At 51.5% G+C, this 19191-nt stretch overlaps 2 protein-coding genes across 4 annotated transcripts in view; one reads left to right on the top strand and one right to left on the bottom strand.

Annotated features, from left to right (window-relative positions):
- Positions 1–3404, top strand: part of CCDC85C (coiled-coil domain containing 85C) — a 78018-nt gene extending 74614 nt beyond the window's left edge. For both annotated transcript variants that reach the window (XM_065905878.1, XM_065905877.1), the window contains exon 6: positions 281–3404. In XM_065905878.1, coding sequence (XP_065761950.1) covers positions 281–370 — 90 coding nt within the window. In that variant the 3' untranslated portion in view covers positions 371–3404. The remainder of the gene's footprint in view (positions 1–280) is intronic.
- A 113-nt stretch (positions 3405–3517) lies between these two features.
- The window catches only part of CCNK (cyclin K), a 28349-nt gene continuing 12675 nt past the window's right edge, over positions 3518–19191 (bottom strand). For both annotated transcript variants that reach the window (XM_065905874.1, XM_065905876.1), the window contains exons 2-11: positions 17940–18189; positions 17179–17260; positions 15596–15727; positions 11530–11635; positions 10975–11032; positions 10049–10218; positions 9472–9743; positions 8812–8845; positions 6511–6582; positions 3518–4884 (exon numbers count right to left, since the gene is read on the bottom strand). In XM_065905874.1, coding sequence (XP_065761946.1) covers positions 4259–4884; positions 6511–6582; positions 8812–8845; positions 9472–9743; positions 10049–10218; positions 10975–11032; positions 11530–11635; positions 15596–15727; positions 17179–17260; positions 17940–18136 — 1749 coding nt within the window. In that variant the 5' untranslated portion in view covers positions 18137–18189 and the 3' untranslated portion in view covers positions 3518–4258. The remainder of the gene's footprint in view (positions 4885–6510; positions 6583–8811; positions 8846–9471; positions 9744–10048; positions 10219–10974; positions 11033–11529; positions 11636–15595; positions 15728–17178; positions 17261–17939; positions 18190–19191) is intronic.

Genomic DNA, 19191 nt, shown 5'->3' with positions numbered 1-19191 from the left:
CCTCCTCTGCCTGCCCCCCCCCCCCCGGGTCTGTAGACCCCACTGGACCACCATGAGGCCAGGTCTGCGCCGACGTGATCTGCGCCGGGGTGGGGAGTGTGGTGGTGAGGGTGGGTGTGCACAGACCGGGTCTGAGGGTCTCCTCCGTGCCCCCTCCTGGCCCCAGGGCTCTGGGGGACGCAGGCGATCTTGAGCGACTGGGCAGTCTGTGCCCACAGGCCCCCAGGGGCGGCTTGGGGTGGGCCTTCCCCTCACAGCACCCCCCACTTCCTCCCCACAGGTTGTCTGGAGAAAACTGGGAGATGCCGCCAGCTCCAAGCCCTCCATCCGGCAGCACCTCTCTGGGAACCAGTTCAAAGGGCCTTTGTAGGGCCGCTCCCCCGCGGACGTGGACTTGGCCCTTGTGCCGAGCCGCCGGCTCCTTTCTCCCTGCTGGACTGTACATAGGACGCTGCCTGTTGCCGCCTGGCTGCAGGGGGCGCGGCCCCCTCCCGCCTCTCAGACACCAGCACACCGGGGAGTCGGCTCCCCAGCAGAGCGGCCTGGACAGCTTCCTTCCTGCCCCGGGGCCCAGCGGCGGTGGGCGAGATGCTGAGGGGTGCTCGGAGACGCCCAGCCCTGGCGAAGGGGCCCCCCGGGCTGCCGCCTGCCCAGGACAGCGGTCGCTGGCTGCCAGATGCCCCGCGGGGCTCCACTTCTGAACGCCGGCTCCCTGAGCAGGGTGCCCCGACTCTTGGATGACGGGGGCCCCGCCGTGGCCCCTCCTCTGGCCCCCAGGCCGGCGCCTCCCTGCTGCCAGCCGCTGCCTGTTTTTAGGTCCCACACCCCCACCCTTGGCCACACACCCTCTCCCGTGTCCCCTCGCCTGTGCCAGCTGGTGCCCCATCTTTCTGGGCCCCTCGTGCCCAGGGGCCCGAGGCACTTCCGGTCTGTGCTCCACACGCCGGGCCGTGCGGAGCCTCTGGGCCGGGCCTCCCTCTGCGTGGGTGGCAGCGGGCCACGGCGTGGCTGGGCCTCTGCTCAGGAATGGTCCCCCCGAGCCCAGGCCCCCCCTGGGTGACTGTGCCCGGAGCCGCGTGGCCGCAGGTGAAGGGGTGCTGCCCTCCTTGGGAGGAGCCCCCCCGGGCTCTGGCTTTCATTCTCCTGTGTGACCTTCAGCAAGTCACTCAGCATCTCTAGGCCCCTGGTGGGGAAAAAAGGAGGACTCAGAGGATCAGGGCCAGCAGCTCATGCACAGCGCGGGGGCCAGTGGGGACCCTCCTGCTGGAGGGGCGGCTGGTGGGGGCGGGGGGCTGCGGGGGAGCCCCGCTGCCTTGGCCCCTGCCTCGATGGGTGGCCGCCTCCCTCTCTGAGCTTCGGTGTCCTCTCCTGTCGAGGGCGCAGCCTACTCTGGGGATCAAATGAGACCTTCGGTGTAAAATGACCATGTATAAAACTGTAAAGCGAGACATGTAGATGTTAAAATTTATGTGTGAGGGAAGTGAGGCCCACTCAGAGGCCTTGGTTTCCAGTTCCTCCAGCACCGCTGACCCCTGCGCCTCGGCGGTACCGAGAGCTCGAGCGGTCCGAGAGGCTGTCTTGGCCTCGTCCAGGCTCACGTGAGCGGTGGGGACTAGGCGAAGGGACGGGTGAGGCTGCCCTGGGTCTGCCCCCGCAGGGACTCAGAGCCGTCCTCACTGCCTGTCTGCCGTCGGCACCCTTGGGCAGACAGTCCCCGGGGGAGGCCCGCGTCCGCAGAGTGCCGAGTGGGTGCTGCTGACGGCATCAGGCATGGTCCTGACGCCCTGCGCGTTGCAGGAAGCTACGGGCGCCCTGGGAGGAGCTGGTCCTCAGGCCAGGTGGTGAGCTCCTGTCTCCAGGGGTGTGCACTTGGAGCTGGGTGACTCCTGCCTAGGTGGGCAGCGAGCTGGAGGGCAGAGGGCCTCCCTCCTGGGTCTCCGGGGTGGGAGCCATGCCCGAGAACCCATTTCACGTTTGGGTCAGGCTGGCTCGGCCACCACTGAAAATAAGCAATAAGTCAGGCGTCCTGGTACCCGCGGGTCTCCTGCAAACTGACCTGGGGAACGGCCTCAAAGGGACCTTTCCTGGGTGGAGGGAGGTGACCCTGCCCCCTAATGCTGCGGTGGTGTTCAGGGGATGAGGCGGGGCAGGCGTTTCTGGTGGTGCTGAGGTCTCCTTCCTGCCCCCTGCCCGTGTCCAGAACCAGCGCTGCCTGGGAACGGCTTTCCAGGACAAAGCTGTACCTGGGATACCATCTTGTTCACCTAAGCTGTTGAAGAGCCTGCAGTGCTTCTGCCTGGCCCGCGCTGGGCCTGGGGCCTTGGCTGCAGCAGGAACCCTCGGCTGGGAGGATCCCGGGATCCCGGCTAGCTCAGGGGAGTCCCAGCTCTGCCACTACGCAGGGAGTGTGCGCAGGGCGACCGTGGCACCCCTCCTCCCGTCCGGAGCCTTAGCTCTGAAGCTCGTGGGTAGGGGTGTCACTGAACCTGGTGTCCTTTCGTGAAGGTCCTTGTTTCAGACACTCTTTGCTGCCGGAGCCCCATGGGACCCCTGTGCTGTGGCTTTCATCCCCACTGTGATGGATGTCACCCTTCCAGCCTCATCCCAGGGGGCCAGGCCCATCCTGGAATCAGAATCCACTGAGCACATTTTTATCCAAAAGTTATTAGCCACACATCAGTGTTTGAAAGAGAAAAGTGACCTTTCTTTTTTTTTTCTTGAAAACTTGAGAGGAAACCATGCATACTACTGATTTTTTTTTAAAGAAACAAAGGAAATGCATGACGGCAGAGCGGGAGAGGTGTGTATTTTTCATAACGTGGGGGAACTATTTGTGCTGCTCTCTGGGAATGGGCGCGTGCCTGGCTCCCGTCCGCGGGCCGGCAGCCTCGCTCTGTCTTCCACGGGACGCTGGAGCCCCGGGCCGACCCCTCCCCGGCTCCGGGCAGTGCCGGCAGCCCTGGACTCCTGTGCCCATTTCTACCTTCTATTGAACCACTTTGATTTGGGGAGAGAAAAAGAAATAGAACTTTTTTGATAGTGTGGTAAAAACATTGATTTGAACTATTTTAGTAAAAGTAACAGAGAAGACTGTGATAGTGTATACTTTGCGCTAGATAAATAAAGGCTCCTTGCAAGCCTCCGTGGTTCGTATGCAGTGCTCATTCTCTGGCGATGGGGCCCCTCGGGGCAGACAGTGGGGCTGACGCCCGCTGCTCCAGGGTCTGAGTCACAGACCAGCAGGGAAAAGGGTTTCCGGTCTAAACCCAGGGACCTGTCTATGGAGGGAGATGGACAGGCCCAAACCACCATCACATTCAACCACTTCCTCCCAAGAAAGCCCGAGCTGGTGCCTGATGTGGGAGGCTGGCCCCCGAAGGTCCTCCTGGGCCATCTCCTGGGGGGCATTCCTCCATGTCCTGCTCCCGTACCCCCAGAACCCCCGGGAAGAAGGCCTGCTTCTGGGCTGCAAACCCCAGGCGCCCCGCCTTCTGCCCATAACAAAGGAAAGGGGACATTGTAGAACTGATTTTATTTGGGTAACTGACTGAAGGAGTCTTGTTTGTAACCAAGATGGAATTCACAGTATGCTGTTACATTCACACTTAAAAAATATATCTCTATGTATAGGAATTTGCAAATTGATGTAAACATACATTACTTCCAAGAACATTTCTCCCTTTCTCCCTGGAAAAAGAATAGAGCCATCCAAGCAAGGCAGCCCCTTCAGAGTACCTCGAACACAAATGGTGTGGGTTCTCTCTAAATCAGACAGTGGTTCATCTGGCCTGGGAGCCGTGGGCGAGAACTTCATGAATGACAGCAATGACAAGCTTGACTTCAAACGAAACTGGACTATTGAAAACTGACTTTCCAGGAAAAATAGGCACTGGTTTCTAGAAGGAAATGCACTCCTCACTGAAGCTGTGTGTTGAGCCAGCATGGCTGGTGAACATTCTCACCAGCAGGAAGTAACCCAGTGCAGGGCCCGTGGACACGGCCCAGCCGGGGGAGGCGGCGGGGGGAGAGGCGGCGGGGTCACGGCCTGGCGGCCTGGCCCCCCGACCGACTGCTGCGCCCACTCTCCAGGTGCGCAGGGGCACCCCAATTTCATCTCCGGTCCCGTCCACTTCTTCTCATACTCCAACTGTCGACATAATACAAGGTACCCTGCTGCTTACCCTCTTAAACTACTTTTCAAGTCGATTAGAAAAACTTTTCTTAAAAAAACAACAAAGGAAAAGAAAGGAGTCAAAGGTTATCTCATCCAGGCTGCCCGCCCCAGCCCCCCGACGGGAGGCATGCCAGGTGGCGGGATGGGCGGGGGCACGGGGGGCTGTCCCCCCGGGGGCACCGCGGGAGGCGGGTAGCTGGCAGGCGGCAGGCCCAGGCCCGGGGGCGGGTGCGGCGGGACCGCGTGGGTGGGGGGCAGGCGAGGGGGCGGGGGCGGGAAGTTGGGGTTGTAGGTGGGCGGGGGCGGGGGGTAGCCAGGAGTCGGTGGAGGGATGGCAGGCGGCGGGAAGGAGGCGGGGGGCGGGGGCACGGGCGGCGGCGGCGGGTTGGGCGGGTAAACGTGCGGGTGGTAGGGCAGGTGGGCCGGCGGGCCGTAGGCGGGCGGCAGCGCCCCGTAGGAGGGGCCCTCGGTCTTCATCATGGACTGCAGGCTCTGGTAGCCCTCCCCGGACATGTAGGAGCTGCTGGTCGACATCCCCGTCATGTAGCTGGAGGGCGGCGGCGGCGGCGGCCGGTGCGGCAGCGGCGGCGGCTGGTGCACAGGCGCCGGGTGGGCCGGAGGAGGGATCTGGACCTTGGGGAGGTCGCCGGCTTCCACCGGGCCTGGAGGCTCGGCCTCACCCAAGGCGGCTGCGAGGGGCGGCTTTCGGTCTGCGGAGAGGAGCCGGGTCACTGGCCCGCCCAGGCCGCTGCCTCCCCAGCAGGGCGGCGAGTGGAGGCAGGGGCCATTGCCCGCTCAGGGCTCCACGCACAGCCCAGTCACCCCTGGGGCTCCAGGCCCTGTCGCTGCGCCGTGGGCCACCTTCGCTTCTGCCGCCCGACGGCATGGCCTGCGCCTGCGTCCTGCCGCCGTGGGCGCGCTTCCACCACACAGGCCCTCCACCTCTCCCCGCTTGGTCCTGTGCGCACGACCCCCTTGCCTCCAGTCGCTCTGCGGGCCCCGCCTTGCCTCCAGTGGCTCTGTGGGCCCCGCCTTGGTCCGAGTACACAAGCCACGGGCATTCCCGGTGGTGCAGGAAGCCCCTTCTGCCCCAGCCCCTCATCTAGCACAAACACGTGCAGGGCCCCTTCTTTCTGCCCATCTCGGCAGCCAAAGGCGAGCCCCCAGACTACAGCACTGCCTGCGGCACTGGTGTTCTAGCAGGACGCCTGAGAGATGGTCACACTGGTGACCTGGTGTTAACAACACCTGGGTCACTCTCTGACCCAGGGAGCCCCAGGTGTAGACCTTATACAGCTTCTTGGAGTTACAGGTAGGCCAGAAAAAATGACACCTCTGATGGGCAGAGGGAGGGAGATTTCAGGTCAGTGGAAACAGCCATGGATTATTTCTCTGGGATGCTCAAACTGGAATGCAGCCTCACCCGAGCCCCTTCTGGTCCAGCCCCCTGCCTCACACCCCTTGTCCCCCTTCTCGAATGCACCCCCACCACCCCCGCCCACATCCCCACCACCAGCACTGTTCACAACAGGAGGTCCTTCTCAGACGTCTCCCTGTCTCCCCGCTGGGGGCCCTCTGATTTTAGCTTGGGGTCTGATGGGGGCTCTAGGGAACAGACTCTCAAGAACGAGACAGGAGAGAAGACTTCCAGTATTTTTCAGGCCTGAGGATTGGGACTGCCCTTGGTGTAAATCTGAATTTTTCAGAGGGGAAGTTGTTTCCACTGTGCAAAGTGTATCTGGCTGCAGAGTACTCAAGTGAATTCAGAAATGTGAAACAAGAATATATCCAGAGCGGGGAAGAGGAGAGAGGGCCGGACGGTGTGAAGTCAGGTAAGACTGGGAGAATGAGGTTAGGGGAGGCGGGTGGGAGCTGGGGAGGGTGCAGACTGACTGGCAGAGATTTGATGACCCTGTTTGACGACAAAGGGGGTCATCAGAACACATCTGTCCTGGTCAGTCTGCACTCTCTCCAACTCCCACCCCCTTCAACCCCAGTTATGTTCCAGGGGTTTCCCTGGTGGCACAGACAGTAAAATCTGCCTGCAATGCAGGAGACCCTGGATCAATCCCCTGGGTTGGGAAGATCCCCTGGAGACGGAAATGGCAACTCACTCCAGTATTCCTGCCTGGAGAATTCCACGGAGGAGCTCGGCGGGCTACAGTCTATAGAGTTGCAAAAAGTCGGACAACACTGAGCGAATATCCACACCCAGGTCATTAATGTCTTTTTATATTTCTGAAATTCTTCTAGAAATTTTCCCCAGGACTTCCAAAATCTGTCCTTCAAAAAGGCAGAGAGAAAAGCTGGTCTTCCCAGAGACCAGCAGCGCTTACCTGGAGGTGGATGGGCTGGAGGCAATGGAGGGTGAGTGGGCTCGATTTTGGGAATTTTAGGTGGTGGTGGTTCTAAAAAGAAAAAATAGATTTTAAAAAGTGACTCTTCATGTAGAATAAACATGTCAGAGAGAGAGAGAAGGAACAGAAAAATGTACCGTTAAGGAATTTTTTTGGGGAAAAGGCAGATGTGAAGGCTTTATGGGAAGCTGAGGACAGACTGGCTAAACCATCCTTTTAAAAGAACAAAAAGGAAATCAAAGAAATACATCCCTCTGTCCCCCCCCCCACCCCCCGCACACCCCACACCTCTTACCACCTCCCTCCCCAAAACAAAAAGGCCAGCCCATTTTCCGTATCTGCCCAGTTTTCTCCTGACCACCTAAGACAAGCCCTCCAATGACCTGAGAGAAGTGGAGTGAATCTCAGGTGCCAAGTGGTATCCATCGGGGTCCACCCTAACGCAGAGAACACAAAGAGAGGCCCCGAGTGTGCACAGGAGCAACGGCCGCTGTTTAATTCTCACTCAGGCACATCTGAGGTTATTTTCTCTCACAAGTATTTACTCCCAGTTATCAGCCCATTAACTGGTGGCTGGAGGCCAGCGGACCTAACAGCAAAGCAGTCGGGACCACTTGAGGCAGAGCACACGGCGCACCCTTCGGGGTGGGGCAGCTGCGTGGGAATGGCACCCCCAGTGACCACTCGGCTAAGTGGCCAAGACAGGCTGCACTGCGTCCAGTACCTTCCGGTCATGAGTAGAGTGTGCATACAACCAAAAAAGCACTCCATCTTTTTGTGTGTATTTTTGGTTCTTTCTCCCTGAAACTTGCTCTATTCTAGCTTGTACACCACTCTGCCCTGTAGTTGCTCAGCATTCCTGGCTTCCTCTGTCTTAAACACAGGCTGAATTTGAGGTCCACGGACAGCCCCTCTTTACCCTCTTCCTGAGAGATCCCCCCGACCCAATTCCCCAGCCTCTGTGCCGTGAGTGCTGCCAGGAGACTTTCTGAACGGAATGAAGTCAGACCGTGCCATCTCCCGCTCACACACCTCCCGTGGGGCCCCAGTTTCTGCAGCACCACCCTCCACCACGTGGGCACGGTCACTGCTTCCATCCCATCTTCAGTTCTAGCAAAAGCTACTCCCCTTGAACCCAGTCCAGTAAAACTCCTTTCTCTGTTTTCTCCCAAATTCTCAATTCCACTGATCAGTTTTCATCTACCTAAAGACTCCACCCTGTCCGCCCCAGCTGACTGATGTCAGCCCTCCCCCAAGGCCCACCGGGCTTGTTTCTGCCTCTCACAGACGTGGTACCAGCTCAGCGGATCGTCCACCCCGTGAAACACAGCACAGCCCCCTCTTGTGTCTCATACTCACTGCTTACCCATCTGGAGCCAAAAAAGAAAAGATCTCCCCTGTACTGAACTCATCATTTCCCCAAAGATCCTGAGAAAAATGTAGCTTTACTGTAATGTGAAGATCTCACAACAGTTCAGTAAATAATTCCTGGGGTCCCTACCCTGGAACCAAGTAACAGAGAAAACGGAGAAGCAGAAATACAGACACCCGCTCTGTGCTTGCACAGGGATCATCACCACGGGGCCGGCTGAGTCGGAGGCAACGCGCCTCTAGTCGTCTCTGTGATCGTCCTGCTTCCCTCACTTTGGTTTCTAGCACAGAAACAAGTTAACCAACTCGGCTCCACACATATGGGGAAAATAGGTGTTGCAAAGAAGCCTGGCCCCGTAAACAGCAGGCGGCACCCTGGCTCGTGGCTCCCCTCCTTTCTACCTGCACGCTGCTGCCTGCTGCTCAGCCAGGGGGCCTTCACTCTGTTGACTGCGGTGGGCTTAACTAACCTTCAAAAATAAATGCTGCTGCAGTGGTTCGCCTACATTCCTAACTATATTTTGATATACAGTCGGACCCTCGCATCTGTAGACAGGGAGGGCAGACTATGAAACTTGAGCATCTGGGAGTCTGGTATCCAAGGCGGGTCCCGGAGGCTGCCCCGCCGCTGCTGATACCAAGGAACGACCGTATGTTGCTGAGCATGTTTTCACTGCCGCTAGTGATTTTCTTTGAACTGATACTTTCTGTTAGAGTACAATCCAAAAACACACAGTCGAGGAATATACAGAAGAGACAATGCAGGTAGGATAAAACTTTTGCTGGGCTCCAACGTTAAATTTTAAGGTCAATCTAAATCTGAAAGGAAATGATTTTTTGATTAAGAATCTAAAGTTTTGATAAACAACACATAAAACTAAATCAGGAAGCACAAGAACGGCAAATTACCTGCTGCTTTGTTCTCTTCTTTGGGAGAAACAACCTGTTACAAAAGAAAATACACAGTGGGTTAACCAAGACTCTGAAAAGTAACCATCAGAAAAACGGATTATTCAGGCACTGGAGAATCACAGCCAGACATGGCCTCAGACAAAAATTAACTTTGGCTTGAACCTGCAGAGCAAACCAAGGCATCTGACAGGTCATCATTTCTGCCTCCTTCCTCTTTCCCTTTCAAATCGGCCAGAAGGACTAGCTTTTCTGCGCAGTGAGTCCTGCGCCCTCCTCGAGCCGTCGGAGCTGCGGTGAGCAGGGCCTGCTACCCTGCCTGTCCCATAGGGCTTCCCCCTGCCGTGGGGAGGAACCTTTACAGACAGCGCGCATCACTGACAGCCGGGGAGACGCCGACCCCAGCAGTCGGTGTGCAGATGTGCGAACGACCCCTGGCAGGGTCTGGGGCCCCGGCATAGCAACAGCAGAGCTGAAGGATGGAGCTGCCCTGGCTCCCAGAGGCCTCCCCTCAACCACACCAGCGGTCCAGCTGCCCACGGACATGCAGACGGCAAGGCTGCAGTTCCGGGCGATCCTCAGCAAGGGGAACACGCTCGGGGGTGTGTGGGGGGGTTGCCGTGGGAAGCCAGCCACCCGGCGCTGAGCCGGCGCACTCACCACGGTTCGCTTCGCCTGCCGGGGGGGACTAGGCTGTGGGGATGGCTTCTTGGGTGGCTGGGCGGGCGGCGGCGGCGGCTGCTGGGCCGGCTGCTGCGAGTCCTTCTGTGGGGGTTGCGGCGGCTCGGGGCCTGGAGGCGGCTGTGACGGCGGCACTGGTGGCACCTGCGGTGTAGGCTGGAGGGGTGGGGGCTGCTGCAGCTGGTGGGGGGTGTGATGAGGCATCTGTTGTTTCCCTTGTGAGTACAGATCCAGGATTTGGTGGCAGATGTCTAAACGAGAGGCAACAATTGCATTCCTCACAAGGTGATGTTTTAAAATGCCCCCAGTGTCCCTTGCAGCTATGATGCCCCTACAAGGACCATTATGCCGGGTCGTATGTGTATTAACAAATCACCCATCTCTGGTGTGTGAAGCACTGCTGTGCATTTTCAGTTCACCCTTGGACAGAATGAACACTCTAGAGAATTTAATTAAAGAATAGTTTGCATGCACCTACTGGGGAAAATCCATTCTCGGGACTCAAGTTTCCCAGGGAAGAATGATCAGCCTGCAGAAAGCTCAGCACACCCCATACCTTCCAAAACATCCACAGGGACGTCTTGCACGAACTGCTCCCACCATCTCCTGTACATGGGTTTGGAGGTCCACTCCTGTATTTCAAATTTGCACAAACGTCCCGCAAGATACATCACTGCCACTGCTATGATCTCTGGTTCCCACTGTAGTGACAAGGTCGTGCAGAGACTAGTTCAACAAGAAAAAGAGGTGACTTGACTTGGATGAGCAAACACTTATGACTAACTGAATGCAAGGAGATTAGATGCTGTATCCAAGTGTCTTGTTTGCTTATAATCCCCTATACATGATCAAATACAGTATTATTAATAAGCAACTTTTTAGCCTTCTAAACATACTGAAAAGAGTTATTAACTACAGTTACTAATCTGTCTGTTCCTTGAAGAGGCAGAAGAATTCCAGCACCTTTAGAAACTGCTATGCTGTGAAATACAAGTGAAATTGCTTAAGTTCTTAAGTGGCTGGAATCCTGGTGCTGACCCTTCTCCTCACATGAAGCAACGCTACTCATGGGCATTCTGTTCCCCATACAGTACCTCATTAGCTCTCTGGGCTCCAAGAACATCAAGGCTTTAGAATCACCACAAAAAGTATAAAACTGCAGATACATACTCTCCAACTTTTGCAAAATCAAATGGATTTAAGTATTTACTTGTCAAAATTCTCTGGTATATTGCGTTGGACTTCTGTTTCAAGCTGGTGGTAAGGCTTCAGCATCCTGTACCACCATGATGTAACAGGTTACCCCTCTGCCGGGAAGCAGATGACCTGGATTTTATTTAACCCCAGCTCTGCCGTGTACTGGGCCCTAAAGCTGGGGCAAGTCAGTTTCCTCACGACAAAATAAGGGGTTCAGGTTAGATGACACACGAAGTCCCTGCCTGTTTGAAAGCACCAAGATTAAACCAATGTGAACACGTGTACCTGTCATTGACGAATGTCCATGCCATTTGAACCAACTTTTGAATTTTGTTTTTGTCACCTAGAGATGGGAAAGAGAAGGCAAATTAGTAGCAATAGAAAGAAAAAACAATGCACGAGAGGCAGTAAGTACTTATTTGAAGTCTACCGGGTGCTCAGCAGCCGTCCTAACACACAGCAAAGAGCTGCTGCCGGGGAGCCAAGGACAGACGAGCGGACCCAGGTCCTACCTCTTTCCTCTGTCCACATGACCCATGCTGAACCACCATTTATGGGAAACCTGGCTCTGAGGCTGAATTTATTAGGCTATTTAAAAAATTCTGACTCATTTTCCTGCCTCATATCACTTGGCAACTGGATGACAGAGTCTGTTTATACATAAAAGGAAACAGCATTAGCAGCTATAACATGAATTGTCTGGCAAGCTATGGCCTGGGTACTTCAAACACTGAACTTTCTGCTCTTCTATCTTGAAAAGTGTAATCTGAGTGTCATCAAATTATTATACAGATGATTTCAGAATGAAGAGGTTCTCTTCACAACATTTTTTCTTCTCACCTTTGAGTTGTTTTGCATACTTGAGTAGGAATTGGTACGGATGTTCTACCTGTAAATCAAACTTTATGGTCTGCAGTAAGATTCTCTCCAGAACCATTACTTCTTCCTAAAAATGAAATAACAAATGCTGGGGTAGTAATTTCAATCACAGGTCTGAAACAGCATTAAAAACGTGAGCTTTCCTTTTATTCTCTCTCCCAAGTTCTATTTTAGAAACTAGTTTTCATTCCCTTTCTCCTCTCTCCCACTCAGGCCTTTAACATGCTCAGAAGACGATAAAATTCTCAAAAGAACTACAAGTAGGAAAGCAAAACAATCAGAGTTAATTTTTAAAACTACTGGAAACAAACATTCTCAGAAATGTTATTACGTTCAACACACATGAGTCCCCTTTAAAAAACAGATCTTTACTTTATAGATACATTAATAAACCTCAGTTTCCTTCCAAACCTGTATTAAAAAATGCAATCTTTCAAGCATTTACACTGAAAATTTTAAGCAAGAAAGACTGTAATAGTGGCAGCTTCATGCATACCTGGACAGTGAATTATACCAGTTAAATGTGTGTGTGTGTGAATGGGGCACATCATTACTGTGTTTTAATCTTTCATCTTCCTGAAACAGGCTTTCCCAATGTTATTTATTGAATAAATCATCATCTTCTCTTTTATCAAACTACATCCTAAGCTGCCTATTCATATACACATGTGTGCTCACATACAATCTTTTTTTGTTCATAGATCTGTTGGTCTATTTCTGTACCAGGACCAAAGTGATTAAACATTTGGGACAGTTCAATTATTACTTCTCTTTTAAAAAACGTTTCTTATTTTTGCATGTTCCCCCTAACACCTGCATTTTAATATCATTTTATTTGGTACCATTCTAGAAAAAATGAAGGCCACTATGTTCTGACTGGGAACTCATTGATTTATAGAATGGACCTTTTAATTACACTGTATCTTACTATCAAAAATTTATTTATGAAAATCTCCTTTCCAGTCCTTTTGTAGTTTTAAAGTCTCCCAGCCCCAACATGGTTTCCATAAATCTCTTTTAAGGTTTACTCCTGGATATATTATTTTACTGCTGTTATTGTAAATGGAATCTCTTTTGATTATACTTCCTAACTAGTTAATAAACAAGAACTTCTTGAATTCAACGGCTGTACAGCCTGACTGAGCACTTACATTAAGACAATTTCACTTGATTGTAAAGTACTGTCAAGATGCTCTGTGTGGCAAGAGCAGTTAGAATCACTTGTTTGAGTGGAAGAAGAAAGGGTTTCAAGAGACTGACAATCTCATCGTTAACAGTTACATAGATCTGTTAACTCTGGGAAGAGAAGCCATGTAGATAACTGGTTTAGGTTCAAGTACGGTATCAGTTCACAGAAGGCAGAGGATTCTACCACAAGAGTTATTCCAGATGGCAGGGCAGGCAGGGTGAATGTGCTTCCACTCAAGTTTCCCAAGTGTTCTCTCAAGAAAGTTTTTTCAAGTCTTAACGCTTTCATACAGTATGAAAAAAAAAAAGAAAAAAAGATCCCACCGTCACTGTCTCCTCCACCCCAACCCCTCAGCGTTTTTGTCACCACCTGTTTCCTAGAAGCTTCATCGTATCTTCTAAATTTGGGAACACTCTTTAACAAGTGTCCAGACTGTAGCCCATACAGTACAGTATTACGAGACAGCTCAAGGCCTGGCCTCCCTTTGTGTTTCAGGTACTCAATTAAAGGGATAATTATAGGTCTGGGTGCCAACATCACCCCTCGGGGAACTTTCCCTCAGCCCCGTACTACCTGTCTGGAATACCTGCCTAGGTTCCCAGATGGCAAGCCCTCACCACACCTTTTAATAACCTTTCACAGCATTTATCACATCTCATAAGCAGATCACTGGCTATCTGAATCTTTGATCATAAAATCTATCCCTCCACTCGACTGTAAAACCCATGGGAGCAAAGGCCATGCCTGTTTTGCTACCTGTGAGTGTTAGTCGCTCAGTCATGACCGACTCTTTGCAACCCCACTGACTGAAGCCCACCAGGCTCCTCTGTCCATGGGATTTCCCAGGCAAGGATATGGAGTGGGTTGCCATTCCCTTCTCCAGGGGATCTTCCTGACCCAGGGATCGAACCCAAGTCTCCTGCACTGTAGGCAGATTCTTTACTGACTGAGCTACGAGGGAAGCCCTATTGCTACCGATGTCTAGTGCTTAACACAGAGCCTGGAACAAGTACTTGTTGAGTACATGAGAGATTAACTTAACAGGGAGAAATCACACAGTTCGGGCAAAGTTTATTAGGACATGATTCAGGACCTTATTTTTCTTACGTGCTCACATGGCCTCCCTCCAAACTGCCCTCCTCTCCTCTCCATCGAGACAGTATCTTTCACAGTGTTCTCACTGCTCCCAGACCCAGGTTCTTTCCTTTGGCCCCGACACCCAGTCAGGCGTAGGGAGACTGCATGTGAGAAAGCAGAGTGTGGGCTACAAAGCCCGCTACCCATGTGGGTCAAGCTGGCCTGCATTAAAAGCTTGATGAGCACAGCCATTCCCCACTTGCTGGCCTCTGGGCCCTGCGCTGCAGGACTTCCGCCTCGCTGTGCCTGGCCCGGGTCTCAGGTTCCTGGCGTGCTGGTGTGGGGGGTTAAGGTTGCAAGCAGGAGAGGACTCCTCCAAAGGGGCCTTGGATGACGCACACCAGCGGCTGCAGCTTCCAGATCTTTGCGACTCCTGAGTAACCACGGCTCGTTAGCCACAAGGTCCTTCTGTCCCGGTGACCAGAGATGACTAAAGCACGATCCATTTCTACAACAGACTCTGTGCTCCATGAAAATAAAAAACCTATGGCATCAGAAATATCTAATGGTACATTACTTTCATAAAATATACTTTTGACCACTGGTAGTTATGAGTTTATCATAAGTTCACATTTTTATAAACAGGTGAATGGATTTATAAACAAGTTCAAGGGATAGGGTTACCCACACCGACAATACTTACACAAAGGACCACCATTTATTGCAACCACAGAACGTGCAAAAGCATTCTGGCCTCTGTCACCTCTTTGAAGGGAGAAGGAAAACTAGCACATGTGTTTTATACACACACCCAGATTCTGTGGGCCAGAGGGAGGGTGACTGCCTTGGGAAGCGACACCAGCTGACTAGGAGGAACAGGGCCGCGGGGGCGCCGAACGTCTCCGACTGGGTCAGCTTTGCATTTCTGTGATTCTCAGTTTCTCCCCACAATCTCAGTCTGTCATTTACTCAACAAGTACCTGCTGAACGTCTACCCTGTCCAGCCAGGAGAGAACACGAGGCACCAGGCAGAACAGACAGGGTCTGAGTGCTCACAGACGACAGCTGAGAAAAGGGATACTCTGTGTGCTGACCTGGTTAAAAAAGCTACGCAATTATGAGCTGTGATAAAGGTCATAAAGGATCACTCTTGTCAATGCTATAAGGATCATAATGGGAGATCCTGACAAGAAAAGGGAGAAGGAAAGCCGCTACCAATCCCTGAAAGTGGTCTTTCTAGAACGTAATAAAGGAATGTGTACAATTATTTTGCCACCATTTCCTGACAGTAGCAGGTGTTGTGGGGAAAGGACAAGATGGACAATCTATTAATCTGTCTGCAAATGTTCGTATCTTCCACCATTCTTGGGAAGCAAAAGACACACACACATGTACATACAGCACCTGTACTTTCTGTCTGCCCAGACGCCGGCTAGAGATGAACCCAAGAAGCCCAACTGCTTCTGGGCCTAAGAGTGCTAACAGCCACGAGAGAACTTTGCTCCTACTGGTTCTATGTGCTGTTGCCCCTGTGTCGGTCAGAAGCCGACACAGCACATCAGTAGCTGCCACCTAAGTGCAGAGTACATATCTCCCCTCCTTACTCACAGAAGCAAGGAAGAGCAATCTCTGTACAAGGGCCTCTTAGGGATTCCAGGGACTGGCAGATACTGGGGCCACAGCCATTGTCAACACAAGGAACTCTGCCACAATGCTGCCCTGAGGAATCAAGAGCTGAGCAGAGGAAGCTATGACTCTTACCTTTGGGTCATCTCCAAACTGGCCAAACTGTACATCATTTAATAAACTCCGTGCTGTTTTGATGATATCTTTACATTTTTTTGGTGTTTCTTCTACTTTCCCAGCCAGAAAGAGACAACAAGCTCCTGTCACCTAAAAGGAAGACAAAAGCTCTTGATCTCACTATCAGGGCTCACCCAGAAACAGAAGGATTTGGGGCCTTCACCATCAACTGGGGCACCTCCTTTCCTGTCTTGCTCTTCTCATTCACAAACACTAGGGCACTCTAAAAGCCTGAAGGAAAGTCCACATACAGACAGTCCACCCTGCGACCTCCAATTCGACTTCACAAATTATTTAAAATACAGTTTTCTGAATAAAATGTCATGTGAATCATGTAGACGGAAAAAGTCACAAAAACAAACTTTCTCTTCATGTTGTACTCTTAGAGACACTGCCTCCGAGCAGTAGCCTTGCTCAGAGAGTGTTCGCCCCGTACCACGCCCGTGCTCTCTCTCCTTCCTTCTGCTGCCCGACTCCTGGTCCAGCTCCTCGTCCCTGTGACCCTCACCGCTCTGTCTCCAGCTTTCCTCTGCCTGCTTGCTCTTCTACGTGCCCCTCCACTCACAGAATCCTGACCACACGTCACACAGCAGTCAGTACCGTGCTGGAGTATAAAGCGGATGCAGACACGGTCTCTCCCCCGAGAACAACACAAACTAGTGAGGAAGAGATTCGTGCAAAACTAAGTAACTCAGCAAAAGGAAGAAGCCCCAGCAGACTAACTTCCTGTTATGTCTAATTCTGTCTTCTTTATAAAACCCTCCCATCGTGTCGGCTGACCTACTAAAGTCACAGTTCCCTGGTCTGGAATTCAAGGTCCACAACAGTCTAGCTCAGACTACTTTTGCACCCAGAGTCCCACCATGCCCTTCCTGCCCTTGGGCCTCCTGGTTGGCTGCACGCCCGCCCCAGAGCCTGGCTCAGCTTGGTTTCTGGCGGACGACTGCTCAGTCTCATCTCAGCGCAGCAAGGTCCCCCTCACCGTTAAGGCTTAACTCAGGGCTGGCACCCCCTCCCTGGCACTGCCCCGACTCCTCCATGGTGCAGGCAACCCCTTCCCTTGGAGCGCTAGCTTTCTTCCCTGCCTCTCCCGTGGCCTCGCTCTCTACTGTGTGCTTGGCCTTCATCAGACCAGCCGTCCTGGACCGGAAACTACTGGAGGTGGCATCTCCCACAGCGCAGGTTTAAAAAGTAACTGAGGACTCACTGACATGGAACAAAGAACTCCGATGCCATCTTGGCCTTTGCTGGGTCTCAACCGTAAGGCCAATCTTATCTTGGGAAAAATAACAAGGAAGTAAAGTACACTAAGGACGACACAATTATGGTTCATACTGACCCAAATAAAACAGTCAAAAAATATTTTAATACAGTTAATTGGGAAAAAACAAAGTTTGAACTTGATTTTGTTTATATATAGTATGCACCATACAAAAATGAATACTTCCTGTAAAATACAATAAAAAGAAAGGCTACAATCTGTTCACTGAACTATGTAGAAGTAATAACACATGATAGAGAATTAGAATTAAAATACTTACATATCTTGGAAATTGCTTGAAGGAATGGAACATATAGAAGCGATGAAAATAAATTATTCCAGTTGCCAGGGTGTCATAGTGTCTGTTGTTCTGGTTAAGGACTTGGCCAAGAGTTATGTCTTCATTAAATGCAGAAAAATAATAAAAGTGAACAATAACAACAAGAGAAGTGGGAAGGCAAATATTACCAGTGACAAAGCAGGTGAATGGGAGCCTCAAGGTGTCAGGATTCTGGTACAAACTGCAGTCTGTGCTTTAATAGGTGTGTGTGCTGTGTGCTCAGCTGTGTCTGACTCTCTGTGACCCCATGGACTGCAGCCTGCAAGGTTTCTCTGTCCAAGGGATTCTCCAGGCAAGAATACCAGGGTGGGTGGCCATGCCCTCCTCCAGGGGACCTTCCCAACCCAGGGACTGGCCCTGCATCTCTGCATTGGCCGGTGGCTTCTTTACCACTGCGCCACCTGGGAAGCTTTAGTAAGGCAGGGCTTCACTATCCTTAGATATACTCCCTCTGTGATCAGCAGGCGCTGCTTTCCATACTGGTCGCCACAAGCTCAGTGGCTATGTCTTCACACTGAAGTTGTAAAAAAGAAACAGAAAACCCCTAAGGAGCCAAGCAAATCTGAAGTAGCATTTAAATAAGAAAGATATTTCAAAGCTGTTTTAGTCAGGGATGTTACTCTTTTATCTATAATGCCTAATTTAATTCTTGGTGGTGGTGGTGGGGAACCCATCTATTGTAGATTCCAGAAACAGGATACAGTCCCAAACGTGTGCCCACATCAAAGATGAACCGCGCCCCTTCTCGGCGGTACCGGGCCTCAGTAGCTGGATCAAGTCCTTCTAGCTGTGAGGGTGTATGAGCCAAGTCTTTTTTATCCCAGTACCAACATGGTTTTGTGTGGTCCAGGTTTGCTGAGGTTACTGAAGGGCTTGAATTTTCTTTATTCTCCTTCATTTATTGAAGTAGACTTGTTCTTTCCAAAAGACTTTTGGAAAAATGTTAGAATCCTGAGAAAAAGAGAAGTAATGTTGGAAAGGGATACCTCACATTAAACAATCTCCATCATTATAAACAATCTACAATCATAGATTTGTACTTGATAAAAAAAATTCCAATAGAGGAGACACTACTGATTGGCATTTAGAAGACCAGGCTCATCTCCACACGCAATATAACACTCAAGTGACATGTAGTATGATAAATCCCATATTTCACAGCTTAAAAGGAAGAGCATTTGTCTCATTTCTTTCTGCCTTTCTTCATTAGACCTAGCTTCCTCATGCTGGTCTACATTCTGTTCTTCAGTAAAACCTAGGTCTGTCCTAACCCAAAAGATTTATGGTCCAAAATTATCCATTTCTTCCATCTAGCATCCAATCAAATTTTCCCTTTTTTAGTTTACTTGATTCCATTTAAGTACTTTCACTTAGAAAAGCCACCATACTGATTAATTAATATCTGAACAAGCCACTGAACAGAGCAGTGTAGATCAGGTATGGGTGTAGTGATCTAGGGGGAGAGGGTGGAGGGAGGTGGTCTATAAGGAAAAGAAGAAGTGTTTTTAAATTTTTCTTGCTTTCATCCCCTTCTCTTTCATTCAGAATGAAGAAATTCCCTAAAACCTCTAAGCTGGAAAAAGAAAACAATAAATAAGAATTCTCACCTAGAGATCATTATAATATGTAAATTATTTGTAAATCAGACCAGAAAACAGGAATTTTCATACAGGGCAGAGGAAAGGTTCTAAAGAGGCAGCTAGAACAAGATTAGTCTGGTTCAGCAAGAAAGTAGCATCTGGGCAGCCAGGCTCTGGGCCAGGGCCTTCAGTTAATCTGGAAACCTAACTTCTCCTGTGCGCCACACTTCATCTCTGGTCAGAAAAGTGACAGGGGGTGGACTGCTCTCCTTGCACCTGTGAGCTCTAAAGAGAATGTGGTCTTCCTCCAACAGGAAGAATGAAGTACTACCTGAAGAAAAGTAATCTTCTTGAACTAATTTATGCTCTGTGT

Source organism: Muntiacus reevesi, chromosome 15 (assembly GCF_963930625.1).
Source record: "Muntiacus reevesi chromosome 15, mMunRee1.1, whole genome shotgun sequence".
Lineage (NCBI taxonomy): Eukaryota > Metazoa > Chordata > Mammalia > Artiodactyla > Cervidae > Muntiacus > Muntiacus reevesi.
Note: the sequence above shows the minus strand (reverse complement) of the source record. Positions and strands in the feature narration are given on the sequence as shown.